Source organism: Otolemur garnettii, unplaced genomic scaffold (genome assembly GCF_000181295.1).
Source record: "Otolemur garnettii isolate 467f Iridium unplaced genomic scaffold, OtoGar3 scaffold00049, whole genome shotgun sequence".
Taxonomy (NCBI): domain Eukaryota; kingdom Metazoa; phylum Chordata; class Mammalia; order Primates; family Galagidae; genus Otolemur; species Otolemur garnettii.
This window is the reverse complement of record NW_003852444.1, coordinates 6,562,178-6,577,228: the sequence shown is the minus strand read 5'-3', so window position 1 is coordinate 6,577,228 and position 15,051 is coordinate 6,562,178. Positions and strand designations below refer to the sequence as shown.

Sequence of the window (15,051 nt, the reverse complement as noted above, 5' to 3'; positions counted from 1 at the left end):
TCTCTCTCTCTCTCTCTCTCTCTCTGTTTTACTTTAACACTTTCCTAAAGCATAATCTGCAATTCATTTGAATTGTTGAGGATGTCTGTTTGACTGAGGGTATTGGTCTGAAGTTTAAATTAAATCAGTTAATGGTTAAAAATTTGTTTGCCTTAGAAAATGAGATCTTTCTGTGTCCTTTAGTGAGATTACACCAGTGCCACTTACTAGAGTAAACTGAAGCATGTGAAATGTGTGTTTATGGCTTGTGATTTTTTTTTAACCTTTGAGCATTTTTAATTCAATCTAATAAACACTTAATAAATCTCTACCATGCCTAAATTATTAGACTATAGAAGCTTCAAATATAAAGAAAATAGTACCTGTGTTATCTGGGGATTGAAAATTGAATGGAGGGCTAGGGGGCAAGGTGGCTCCCACCTGTAATCCCAGCACTCTGGGAGGCCAAGGTGGGTGGATTGTCTGAGCTCACAGGTTCAAGACCACCCTGAGCCAGAGCAAGACCTCATCTCTAAGGCAAGAGAATCACTTAAGCCCAAGAGTTGGAGGTTCCTTATGTCATATGCTGTAACACCAGAGCACTCTACCCAGGGTGACAAAGTGAGACTCTGTCTCAAAAAAAGAAAGAAAGAAAGAAAATTGAATGGAGGAGGCAGACTCCTTATCAACTAATTGTAGAGCAATGACAATAAGGATGGATGGTATCCTAGAACTACAAACAGTATGGCTCTGAAAACATAGGAAAGAGAACAATTAAAATTGGCCACAGGACTGATGCTGTGGTTCACACCTGTAATCTGCCGGGAGGCCCAGGAGGGAGGATCAGTTGAGCTCAGAACTTTGAGACCAGCCTGAGCAAGAGTGAGAACCCTGTCTACTAAAAAAAAAATTAGAAAATTTATCCTGGGCACCATAGGGTGGGAGTCCCAGCTCCTCAAGAGGCCAAGGCAGGAAGATCACCTGAACTCTGGAGTTTGGGGTTGCTGTGAGCTAGGCTGATGCCACACCATTCTAGGCTGGGATGACCAAGGCAGACTCTGCCTCAAAAAAAAAAAAAAAGAAAAAAAGAATGATCATAAAGATTGAAATGGGCTTCCTTTATAACTTGGTGAAGTTTTAGTTTATTAAAAGAATATCTTTCCTCATTTCATGCTGCTTATGAGAATAAACAGTGGCATGTGTGGAAATGCTAAGGAAATTTGAGTGATCATGTATGAATGAACTCTCTACAGCTAAGTATGAGTTAGCCAGGCAGAGAAGTGGAGTTGAGACAGGACACATTAGGAGGCCAGAATGTGTGTGTCTGGGTATACACACAGATATATTCTGAAATTCTGTGAGGTTGGAGGCTGTGTCTACCAATAAGTATTATAAAGCACCTATTATGTGCCTAGTAATATTAAATGCTATGGGTCGGAGACATTCAAAAGCAGTCACATGTCATTTCCTACTCAGAAGATAAGACATACCACACTTAGAGAATTTGACGTAAGAGGAACACTATTAGAAATGATCATACACACACCAACCACATTGGTACCCAGAACTATCAACTGTAAAGTATTACATGGGGTTTATGAGTATGTCTCATAAAGTCAGAAACTCTAATGTAAAGAAAAATATGTAACATGTTTCTGGAAGATTTGGGGCAGGCGAGGGTAGAGCTGGGGTTAAGGAGAGACATGTGGAGTGGGGAGATGGAAGCATCTGAGAACAGATGCAAGGCTTTCTGTCCCAGGCCTCATGATTCACAAACTCTTTAGTCATCCATGATAGGGCTGGTAGGGCAGAGGATAGGCTCGGCCATGCCCAATCCTACCACCCTGAAATAAAAGTACTAAGTTAGACTTAACTTCACAGCTTTAGTCCTAGAGGTGAGGTTGGATGCCTGAATTTAGCCCTCTCCACTTGGCACACCAAGATTCTTTTCAAAACCTTTCATCCCACGAGAGGTAGAAGGTCAATGACAGATTCACGTAAACCTTTTTTTTAAATTTCAGTGTAATACGAGGTAAGTGATTAGATTATCTTGTTCTGAGTTTGTCAGGCAAAGTCCAAGTTGTAGTTTAACTCTTCACCTGGAGGTGTGCCAGAAGCCCTTACCTTCTGCCCCTTAGATGAGAACACACCACGCCCCCTCCCTCCTGCCCTCTCTCCCTTCTATCCCTCCCCTTACTTGAATTCAATTGTGTTTTTATTTTGTGCGGGCATGGAGTTGTCTCTCTGTGGTTTTGTATTAGGTTCAGGCTACTCTTTAACAGATTTTGTTCGCAGAGCCAAGTCCATCAGTATTTGCCCGAGGATTCTGTTTGGTTTGGATGTGGCAGTTAGAGAGCAGCGGGGTGCGTGGGGGGGGAGGGCGGGGGGCAGCGTGGCTACTGGAGCAGAAGCTGGAGGTCCCTCAGGTTCCACCTTGTCGCTCTTCCACTAGAACATGTGGAGGTGGGGACTGTGGGAAGGAGGTTGGAAGAGCGGTGTGAGGCCAACCAGACCAGCTTCTCCCGACTTAAAAAGATTTTTTCCCTCTAAATATGCTACTTAATCGTAAAGGTTTATGCCTGAGGATTCAATGAGTTTGAGATGGAACCAACTTTTAGTGGCCCCAAGTGCTCTGTATTACCTCACTTGATCACTGAGGAAAGTGACAATGTTCAAACTGCCTGTGTGACTTGTCCCTATGAGAGTTCTCATGCTGGACGGAACAGTCCTTAGCAGCCATCCGGCAGGTGTCCCTTCTTTCTATCCGAACGGGTCAAGCTGGATAAATGGTCCTAGAGCTGAGCCTACAATTTATTCCATGTTTCTGTTCTGATGTTTTATTTTCTTTCCTGTAAGAAAAGAGAAAAAATGCAATCAACACTTTGACTATTGCAGAAGACACAGTAATTAGCGCTTCAGCCATCTCACACACCATTCCACAGAGGGTGGCAGCTTTTCCACTGCAGAAGCATAACCAAGGGTCCAAGGGTGGCCTGACTTTCTAACATTTTTCAGAGAAAAATGTCATCATTAATTTTTAAGCATGGCAACTCATTCAGACTTTGGACATCTGGATGGCATGTTGTCATTCCAGCTTGTGTTCAATCACAAATGTATGTACCAGGAGCATTTTACAATGGATTTCCACTGACCCACCCAAATTTATGTCACCTAGCTCATGGTGGGCCGCTCTGGCCACATGGGCACATCAGGTCCCATGGTGAGATATACTATCTCTACAGGGCTGAGTACCAATGTCACCAATGTAGATGTTATAACATCGCAATTCCCCCCTGGGGTTTGTGTGTGAACTCCACATACAAACTCTGAGACCAGAGGGCCTTCTGAGTCATGTGGCCTAAGTGACAGGGATGCTTATGGTAACACCTAGACCTTCTGAGTAGCCCTTTTCCACTCTAGGCTTCCTCAAACCTGGCAGTATTCATGCCACTCAGTAAATGGGTAGAACAGTACCATGAGTGTGGAATATGTTGCATCTAGAATCTGAAAAAGCCTTCTGAGTATTGTGCTTCCTTAATGCTTTTCCCAGTGCCTTTAAAGAACTTACATCAGGCTTCCAATAGTTCATTCCTGAATGCCAGTTCCTTGGTTTGTGTAAGTTAAGCACTGCCTTTGTTGGCTGCCCATCAAATGTGCCCTTAGGGTAGGGTTGTTAGATTTGGCAAATAAATATATGAGATAGCCAGGTAAATTTGAATTTCAGATAGACAGTGAATGACTTTAAGATGTAAAAATGTCTAATTTAATATTTGGAGCATATTTATGCTAAAAGCTATTTCTTGCTCATCTGAAATTCCAATTTAACTGGGCATCCAATATTTTACCTGGTAGCCCTAGCCTAGGGATTTTTTGTCTCTTCAACTATCTCCAAAGCTCCCTGCAAGTCATGCCATCTGGTGACCACTCCTTATGATAATTGTGCCCATCTCACATCCGAGGTTAAGTACGGCCATGTGACCTCTATTATTTCAAATTCCATCATTCCTAATTTAATAATAAACCCAGTTTTACAACACATCCCACAGTCCGCTTTGGTCTACAGAGAACAGGTGCAACTGAGCTCAACACTTCTGGTGATTGTGTTACTGACGCATTCCTACCTCTTTGGCAAAGGGAGTGTCCTCTGGGCCCTGCTGCAAAACATCCACCATTGGTGGGTTTTCTGGCATTACTTGGTGCATCCTCGCTAGTCTGTCCTCTTGTTGGGGCTTGCTGACCATCTGCCGTAGTATTTCTGGAATGTCTACTTTAGTGTGAATAATTATGTTTTCCTGGCTTTCAAGAGCTACGCTGGTAGAACGTTAGCAATTTTTTTCCTGAGGTGTTATATCATTGATCAGAAGATAGGTTCCCATATCCACAAATTCTTTTACCCAGTCTGCACTGGACCTCTCTCTTGGCGCAGCCCTCCTGAGGTCCACCCCACCCATACTCTCCTCCTCCCATTGCACATGTTGTCCAGGCCTGCAGTTCCTTCAAGGTTTCATCCTCTTTCTGGGAAACCATCATCACAATGAAGATAATGAACACAGACATCAACTCCCAAGTATTCCTCTAGCCACAAAGTACTTGTTCTTTTGAGCCAGTATTTATTTCTTTCACTCAGTATAATTATTTTAGGATTCATTCACATCATGTGTATCAATAGTTCATTCATTCCTTTTTATCACTTGGTCATATTCAATTCCATGGATAGACCTCAGATTATTTACCTAAATTTCTGTCTTATAATTTAGCTTGTGTACTCCTTTGACAGGGCTTCAGTGAAATCTCCAGTCACAAGTAAAATTGATCAAATCACCAGAAGCCATAAAAGCGAGGGCAGACCTAGAATGAATAGAGTCTCCTTCTGGAGGAGGGGAGGCTCCACAGAGGCCAGTTTCTCCTGAAGACAGGATATCATCTTCCCCTCCCAACAACATGGAACTGGAAATGGGTCTTTATTTATAGTACCAGGGCATCATCATAGCTCCCGGCAACCTCCAATTCCTGAGGGCTCAAGTGATCCTCCATGACTAGAGTCTCACTCCACTGTGCCCAGCTAATTTTTCTATTTTTTGTACAGACAGGGTCTCGCTCTTGCTCAGGCTGGTCTCAAACCTCTGGGCTCAGGTGATCCTCCCATCTTGGCCTACCAAAGTGCTGGGATTACAGGCATGAGGTACTATTCCCAGCAAAATGTGTTATTTTAGCTATAAAACAATGTGCAAAATGTCCTAATAATGATGATTAAAAGAAATACCCATTTCTCTTTTCTCCGACCCCAACCTCCTTGTTGTTTCAGACCCATAAGGGGATCTGTGCAACATCAGTGAAGGTTGCCATCGATGTGGGGTACAGACACATTGACGGGGCCTACCTCTACAGAAACGAGCATGAAGTCGGGGAAGCCATCCAGGAGAAGATAGAAGAAGGAAAGGTGCGGAGGGAGGACATCTTCTACTGCGGAAAGGTGAGCTCTTACCTTCCACCTTCCATCCCCTTATGTTAAAACCCTTTCTGATCCTATGTTGGACAAAAATAAATAAGAAAAACTTTAATTATTTTATGTAACCTAAAATAGATAATGAAATCATCAGGAGGGTTTATATTTATGTTTCTCTTTTAAAACTATAGGATAATTATAAGTAAGCCACCAACCTTTTTCCTGCCCCAAATAAAGAAGAGCTGGGGAGTATGCAGGTGGCAGAAAAATTCGATTGGAGGTTAATGATGCATCTGGGGTCACTTTTCTGTGAAAGAACATTGGACAAAGCAAGAAAGGGAGACATCTCTCCTCTCCTTCTCAACTGGCAGATCCTGCACTCTTGCAAGGAACTCAGGGACTAATTAGCCCCCTGAGGGTTAGGGCACAGCTTCTTCTTCATTCACGGCATTTATTTAAGACCAAATTAATCTAGGAAAATCCTAATCTACAAAGCAGAGAAGATTGAGACATGGCAGGAAAGGAGGAGGTGGCTCATATTACATAAGCATTTGCCAAAGCTTTCTTTAAAATAAAAAAAAAAAATAAAACACCTTTTTGCTTTGTGTGGACCAATGTGTCCATAGATTACTCTTCTTTTACACCTATCATAAAGTGCACCATTTTAAATCAGGGATTTTTGGTGTGTGTGTGTGTATACACATACATATGCATTATATATGCCAAAAATATCTAATATATATATTTATTCATACACATAAATACAGATATATATATATATAAACTATTACTATTAGTAATAGTAATTACTATTACTATTTTTATCACTTCAAAAAAAAACTTGAGGCTGGGCACAGAGACTCGTGCCTGTAATCCTAGTACTCTGAGAAGCCAAGACAGATGGATTACTCAAGCTCAGGAATTTGAGACCAGCCTGAGTAAGAGCAAGACCCCATCTCCACTAAAAATGGAAAAATTAGCTGGGTGTTATGGCGGGTTCCTGTAGTCCCAGCTACTTGGGAGGCTGAGACAGGAGGATCATTTGAACCCAGGAGTCTGAGGTTTCTGTGAGCTAGGATAATGCTATTGCACTCTACTGAGAGCAACAGAATGAGACTCTGTCAAGGAAGGAAGGAAGGAAATAAATCTCACCCCCTATTAGTAATCATTTCCCATTTCTTCTTCTCCTCTAGTCTCTGGTAACCACTGATCCACTCTTTAACTCTATAGTTTTCCTACTCTGGGCATTTTATGCCAATGGAATCATGCAATAAGTTTTCAGATTATTTGACTTGGTGTAATGTTTCTAAGGTTCATCCATTGAAGCTAAAAGCATGCGTACTTGATGATCATATATTCCAGAAAACTTTTGTTTCGTGTGACTAATATCACTCATAACTCAATCACCACTGTTTGTGACAAATCAAACCTGAGAAGAACTCAAGGCCCATCAGCACTGTATGGGCAAATGAATGGTGTGACATAGTCAAACATGACACATGAGTAACAATGAGTAAACACAGCTAAACTCTCTAATGGGAATAAATTTCAACAACATGATAGTGAGGGGGGAAAAAGCAAGTCATCAGTAGGCTTCCCTTTAGATAGAGACCAAAACCAGATACATTTAGAGATGCATTATTTAGATATAGATTTATAGATAGTAAAATCTATAAAGCCAAGCAAGGTAAAGATAAACATGAATGTCAAAATAATACTGGTGGGCGGCGCCTGTGGCTCAAAGGAGTAGGGCACTAGCCCCATATACCAGAGGTGGCAGGTTTGAACCCAGCCCCAGCCAAAAACTGCAAAAAATAATAATGATACATACATACATACTGTTTACAAGCCCCCATAGTGGGCTTTTTGGAGAAGTAAGGCTTTGTTTCTTGACTTTGTTGAAGGAAATAGGGATTCCAGTAATAATTTATTATTTATCTTCCATCTATGTGTGTGTGTGTGCACTCATAATTGCACTGAGGATGGTGTTTTTATTAACAATTTGTGTTTGTTTGTTTAAAAGATAAGTGCCAAGATGACACCAAAATCATACAAATTAGGATGTTTGGCATTCTTGCTTTATTGGTTATTCATTAGCTTGGCAGAAGTCATTTGGGGGAGAGAAAAGGGCTTAATAAAAAATATTTCAGTACATGTAATTAACTCAGAAATGGTATCAATTTTTAGAACCAACAGATTTTATTTAATAAAAGCAAACAAACATAAATCAAAAAAACAAGTTCATAATGTCACAAACGTGGAGCAGGCACACCTTGCAAGCCATTACATCTGATTGAGTCATAAAATTAAGGTAGTCCAAACATCATTTAAATCCTATAAATTGTCCAAAGAGCACAGTTGTGCATACAACCACTGCAGTTTGGCAAGAGCCTGAGAGGCAGTGTGGTTTAGTGGTTAAACAGACAGACTCTGGTGCTAGATCACCCAGGTCAGAACCACAGCTGTCTCTACTAGCTGTGAGTTACTTAAGTGATTCTGGATCTCAGTATTGTTCTCTGTAAAATGAGGATTATAATGTTAATGTCAATCACGTCTTTTTTTTTTTAAGACAAGGTCTTACTCTGTTGCCCAGGCTAGAGTGCTGTGGTATTAGCCTCATTCACAGCAACTTTGAACTTGTGGGTTCAAGTGATCCTCCTCCTTTAGCCTCCTGAGTAGGCTGAGACTACAGATGCTCTCCACCACACCTGGCTAATTTTTTTTTCTATTTTTAGTACAGACATGGTCTTGCTTTTGCTCAGCCTGGTCTCAAACTCCTGAACTCAAGGGATCCTCCCACCTTGGCTTTCCAGAGTGCTGGGATTACAGGCATGACCTACCATGCCCAGCCAACTATTTCTTAGTTACTATGAGTTCACATTTACAAACCACTTAAATACTATCTGGCACAAATCTAATACTATATGTGTGCTTATTTAATAAAAGTGAATTAAAATATAAAACAGAAGTTTCACATAGATGGGATGGCAGTAATAACACCAAAGGGGCCACAGTAACAACAAAAACACATTTAATACATTTCCCCACATCTCTCTCAATATCTGTGCAAAAAACAAAAAGAGAAAGAATTCATTATCCAACAGGGGAAAATATCAGACTTTTGCTTACCCTTTCTTGTGACAAAGAATACAAACATTCAACCATTCAAAACTTTTTTCTCCAAGTGAATGACACGGTTGCTCCAAGAAGATGTACTAATTTGTCCCACAGGTCTGGGTACCCCTGGGGACCATGTTTTATAAACCTAAGGGTACACATGCTCCAGTATGAGAAACCAAGCCTTAATCCTTCATTATGTAATATTCTAGTGCTGTGGTCCCCAATCCCCAGGCCATGGGCTCATTCCTATAAGGAACATCCCCACCTGAGCTCAGCCTCCTGTACCATCATCCTCTTTCGCATTCACAGAAAAATTGTCTTCCATAAAACCATTCCTTGGTGCTAAAAAGGTTTTGTTCTGTGTCCTGTTAGGGCTGGGGCCACACATCAGGTGATGAAGGAGCCAGAAAGAAGCTTCATATGTATTTGATGAATACATCCCTTGAATTGCCTCCTGAGCTCCACTGCCTGCCCCATCCTGCCCACCCACCCCCATCCATGAAAAAATTGTCTTTCATGAAATCAACCCCTGGTCCCAAAATTGTTGGGGACTGCTGCTCTAGAGATCAAGTAACTTCCTAATAGAAATTGGCAGATTGCCCTGGGGTCTGAGTAGGCCCAAATGAGAATAAAACAGTGTGAAAGGGAATCTAAATTTAGGCAATGATTTAAAATTTTACCAGGTACCACCTGCCACAATACGAAGGATTCATGGAAGCCCTGCATATAACTAGAATCCTCGCTCATTTAAACACACTTTCCATCAAAGTGGCATGAAAATAAAGTGTCAGGCTAAGTGAGAACCAATGGTTCTCAACCTTCCTAATGCTGCGACCCTTTAATACGGTTCCTCAAGGGTCGCGGCATTAGGAAGGTTGAGAACCACTGCTCTAGAACATCATGTAAGTAAACCCAATTACACAATGAAGAAAACTGAGAGCATTGAGGGTCCATTAGGAAAATTTCCCAGGAAGATAGAAGACTTCATCACCAAATTAGGTGCCCCATGGTGAAGTAGATCTGTAAATCTCCTGTACGACATTCAAATAAAGTTATGCTCCGGCTGTAAAGAGTTTTATCAACTCCTCCTATACCCACATGACACTGCATCATCAACATATCTTCATGAAATGAAATGAGTGAATAAATGTGTGTGAGTACTTTGCAAGGAATAAAGGGCTGCCTTATTGTAAAACTAGAGGTAACCTTAGTTAACTCTTCTCTTTTGATCCTTTCAGCTGTGGGCTACAAATTTGGAACCAGAGAGGGTCCGCCCGACCCTGGAGAGAACACTCAAAGTCCTCCAGCTGGAGTATGTGGATCTTTACATCATTGAAATGCCCATGGCACTTAAGGTGAGTGCAGACACCTAAAGGTTAGGTCTGTGCACCCTGGCAAACTTGAGCCAGTAGCTAATCATGTGAAACTAGTTCACAGAATGTTATGGTGTTATGGTGTTTCATTACCTCAAATCAGAGAATACTGACCTAGCCTGACAAATGCCCAAAAAGCTTATGATAGCAAACTCTGGCCTAGATTCCAATTTTCTTTATTCTCATTTCAATGTAGTTTCTATTATACTAAGTTTATATAACTAGAGGTTAAACTCCCTCCCGCAAACCAACATGTAATCCCCTAACTTTAGTCCACATTTTAGTTTTTCAGCATCTAGACCAAGGGGTCCTCAAACTTTTTAAACAGGGAGCTAGTTCACTGTCCCTCAAACCATTGGAGGCCCAGATTGCGGGCCCCGGGACAAGTCAGCTGCTAATCAGGACAGGCAGCAGCAAAAACACCCAGCAGGCGGGATAAATGTCTTAGGCAGGCTGCATGTGGCCAGCGGGCCACAGTTTGAGGACACCTGCTCTAGACACACCCTGTTTCTCACCCACATAGTCATAAAATATCCCTGAACAATATAATGCAAAATAATATTTGTAGCTACAAACATAAGGATCTTCTACTCTCTCCAGGAGATAACCCAAAGAATAGCCAGATTTTTAGAGACTGTTCTAAGACTAGTTCAAATAATATTTCCTTATGCTTTCTCAGTCTAATTTAACTAACAAAATGCCCAGCGTGCACAGCTGAAGGGCACTAACTGCTTTACAATTTCATTGAGAAATGAAGAGATAAAAAAATAAAATTGACCACAGGTTCAGAAAGTAAATCACATTCTACTGGTCAGAAGGAACAAGACTTACTTGCAACAAGGATTCCATTTTCAAGGCCAAAAATGGTGGGAGGTGAGGGAGGAGAAAGAACAGGACTTTCTATCATTACAGAAAGTTCCTTTAGGCAACCAATCTGACTGCCCCTGTTCTAGTTTGTTCTGTTCTGCTCCTGTTCTCTTCTTTACCTGTTTAATCCATTGTGTTCATCCAAGGCAAACTCTGGGAAAGATTCCCCTTCTGTGTCCTATTTCCTGGAGATAAGGGTTGGGAGAGGCTTTGCAATTGCCTTGGCAATCAGGCTTTTGTTAGTAATGTAGTAGTTTCACCTGCAAGACTACTCCTTAAAGACTTGATTCCTTAATTTACCTGATCTAAAAAAAAAAAAAAAAAAAAAGAAGGAGAAGATTTAATAGGCTTTCAGCTAATTTACATTTAGTCAACCCCATAAATAAAACTAGAAACCTTATAGGATAACATAGCTTATGTCTGACCCTTGGCCTATGAGTTTCTGCCTTTTAGCCCAGACCCTCCTTGCTCTGCCCACCCACCTATCCTCAACATAATGGCCTCTGTATTGATCTCTGGAATGAAATAATAGAAGACAGGGAGGCACAGATTTTGTGCTTCTTGGACCCAATCTTCACCCCACCAAACAATGTACCTTTGTTGGGCAGGTGATCAGGACCTTGCTTTCAGAGGGACCTTAAGAACTGTTATTCTCCCATGGCCCAATTTGGAAGCAAATTCACCTTATCTATTCTTATCTTAACATTGTTTCTTTTTACTTTTTTTTGTTGTTGTTTTTGAGAACTGGCGGACACAGCTGTTGTCTGGCATCTGGCAGATAGGCCACAGATGTGATCTAGCTCTCAAGGGGAATAAGAAACTTTTCTACCTGTGGCCCTAGGAAGATAGTATTGGCAAGACTACCCTGAAGAATTTTTATATCTTGTTTTTATTCTTACTTAATTTTTCCTTAGTGTTTTTTGGTTTTTGCTCTTTTCCATCTCATCCTGGTTTTAGCAGAGGAAGAATCTGGATCTGCTCCGGCTTTTACTCTTTCCTCCCTTTTTACTCTTTCTTTCTTTTCCCTTTGTTTCTCCCTGCATGCTCCTTACCTTTCCCCTTATTTTGGCCTCACCAAGAGGCCTCTTCATTGCATAAACTCTGAAACAAGGTACCTTGAGCAAAGGAGAAACTGAGAAGGAAAAAGGCACACAAGGAAGTGAACAAGAAGAAAGAACACTTGAGGAGAAACCAACAGAAAAATTCAGGAATCATGAAAAACCAAAATAGAGTGCCGCCTCCCGACCGGCGGCGGCAGTTTGGGGAGTCGCCGTATGAAAGGGGATTGACAAATAAAACAAAGACAGACACACTGGGAAAGGGACTGAGCTGAAGCTGTTTATTGTAATAGGTAGGGGTTTTTATAGGTTTAGTTAGTGGGGGAACGAGGGGTACTTTTAGATTTGATTATGTATGTAGTCCTGGTTTGTGATAGGCTAGTATTGTGAGGATGAAGTAGGAAGAAGGTGGAGAGTGATATGAGTAAATTTCTTTGGAATGTGTGCACAGTGTTAAATCGCCTCTGGTCTTTTGTATCATTTTTCTTAATCAGCAAGGTCGTTGGCACCTCCTTCTAAGATGCACTTCTTCTCGAATGTGCTGTAATATAGTTGTTAACCCTTACAATAGAGCAACTCCTCTGAGGGACCATGAGGCAGATTTTACAGAACACTCATCCTATAAAGAATTAATGGATCTGACAGAAAGAGAATTTTAAATACGGATGATTAAAACAATAAGGAACATGGATGAGAAAAGACTAAACCAAAAGTCAGACAACAGATATGTAGAATATAGAAAGGACATGGCCAAGCTTAAAAAAATGAAAGTGACAATTAGGGAATGTAAAGATGCAATAAAAAGTATCCAAAATAGATTAGACCATAGAGAAGAAAAAACATCAGAGTTAGAGGATAAAGTCTTTGAATTAACATAGGTAGTTACAAAATCAGAAAAGAAGAGAGAGAAAGCAGGCAGGTGCTTAGAGAACTATGAAACTCCATAAAGTGTTCGAACATACAGATAAATAGGCATCTCTGAAGATGAAGAAGATCATAAATGAAAGCTTACCAAGTTTTACTAAAGTTCCTAACACACTCCTTTCAGAAAGATATCAAACCCTGGGTCATCTCAACTCTAACAGAGCCTCTCCAAGACACATTGTAATAAACCTGTCCAAAGTCAAGATGAATGAGAAAATTCTGCAAGCAGCTAGGAGTAAGCTCTAATTGATCTATAAGGGCAGAGCCATTATGACAGCAGACTTTTTAACTGACACTTTCCAAGCCAGAAGAGCATAGCCATCCACCTTCAACATCCTTCAACAAAATAATTTTCAGCCCAGAATCCTGTATGCTACTAAACTTAGCTTCAAAATTGATGGAGAAATCAAACTTTTTGTGGATGTACAAGCACTGAGGAAATTAGCCCCAATAAGACCAACTCTACAGGAAAAACTTAGACCTATTCTCAATACTGAACCCACAATGGACCACCACCAAAGTAAATACATAGAAGCCAAAGGCCACAGCTTAGCTTCCACAATGGTACAAAGGATAAAACTACACAACAGACTATCTCATAATAAGATAAATAGAATTCCACCAAACTTATTGATACACTGAATAAATGTCAATGGATTAGATGCCCCACTGAAGAGGCACAGGATGGCTGATTGAATTAAAAAACACAAGCCATCCATATGCTGTCTCCAGGAGACACACCTAGCCCTGAAGGACAAATCAAGACTTGGGGTTAAAGGATGGAAAACAGTATTTCAATCAAATGGAAATCAGAAAAAAAGATGGAGTTTGCAATCATATTCTCAGATACAAGAGGATTCAAAGCAACTTTTGGTTAAGAAAGACAAAGATGGACACTTCATACTGGTCAAAGGACCAATACAAGAAGAAAACACCTCAATTTTAAATATTTATGCACCTAACTTAAGTGCTCTCAGGTTTATGAAGCAGACCATAAGGGATCTGAGCAATATGATATCCCATAACACCATAATAGTTAAGGACTTCATTACCCCTCTGACAGAACTGAACAGATTGTCTAAACAGAAACTAAACAAGGATATAGAAGACTTAAATATGACCCTAGAACAAATGTGATTAATAGACATGTACAGAACACACCATTCCAAAGCAAAACAGTATACTTTTTCCTTGTTAGCTCATGGCACATACTCCAAAATAGACTATATCCTAGGATACAAATCAAACCTCAGAAAATTAAAGAAATAGAAATTGTACCATGTCTCTTCTCAGACCGCAAGGCAATAAAGGTGAAGCTTATCAGACCATAAGGCAATAAAGGTAAAGCTCAACTCCAACAAAAATGTTCATCCACATCCACAGTCTTAGAAACTAAATAACTTTATGCTGAATGATAGTTGGGTTCAGGAAGGAATAAAAAAGAAAATTGTTAATTTCCTGAAACATAACAATAATGAAGACACAAGTTACCAAAACCTGTGGGATACAGCAAAAGCAGTTCTAAGAGGGAAATATTTTCTGTTAGATGCCTACATTTGAGAAACAGAAAGTGAATGCATCAGCACACTTACAAACCATCTTACGGAATTGGAGAAAGAAGAGCAATCTAACCTAAACCCAGCAGAAGAAAAGCTATAGCCAAAATTAAATCAGAGATTAATGAAATTGAAAACAAAAAAAATCATTCAAAAAATTAACAAAACAAAAGTTGTTTTTTTAAAAAATTGAATAAATAGATAAACCTGTGCCCAGACTAACTAGAAACAGAAAAATAAGATCTCTGGTAATCTCAAACAGAATCCATAAAGGGAAAATAACAACAGATGCCACAAAGATACATGAGATTATCTCTGAATACTACAAGAAATTCTATGCCAGAAATTTGACTATGTGGAAGAAATAGATCAATACTTGCAATCACATCCTCTCCCTAGACTTAATCAAGAAGAAATAGATCTCCTGAACAGACCAATTTCAAGCATTGATAACAAAGAAAGAAAAAAAAAATCTCCCAACAAAAAAGTGCCCTTGTCCAGATGGCTTCACACCAGAATTCTATCAAATCTTTAAAGAAGAGCTTGTATCCATACTGCAGAAACTATTCCAAAAAATTAAGAGGAAAGGAATCTTCCCTAACACATTCTATGAAGCAAACATCACCCTGATATCAAAACCAGGAGAAGATCCAACTAAAAAGAAGAACTTCAGACCAATTTCACTAATGATTATAGATGCAAAAATTTTCTTTTTTTTTTTTTTTTTT

General features: G+C 40.2%; 1 protein-coding gene across 3 annotated transcripts in view; it reads left to right on the top strand.

The window, feature by feature from the left end:
• The window catches only part of AKR1D1 (aldo-keto reductase family 1 member D1), a 44,607-nt gene that overhangs the window by 4,812 nt on the left and 24,744 nt on the right, over nucleotides 1-15,051 (top strand). For all 3 annotated transcript variants that reach the window (XM_023514237.1, XM_003791588.3, XM_023514236.1), the window contains exons 3-4: nucleotides 5,285-5,452; nucleotides 9,784-9,900. In XM_023514237.1, the coding sequence (XP_023370005.1) occupies nucleotides 5,285-5,452; nucleotides 9,784-9,900 (285 nt within the window). The remainder of the gene's footprint in view (nucleotides 1-5,284; nucleotides 5,453-9,783; nucleotides 9,901-15,051) is intronic.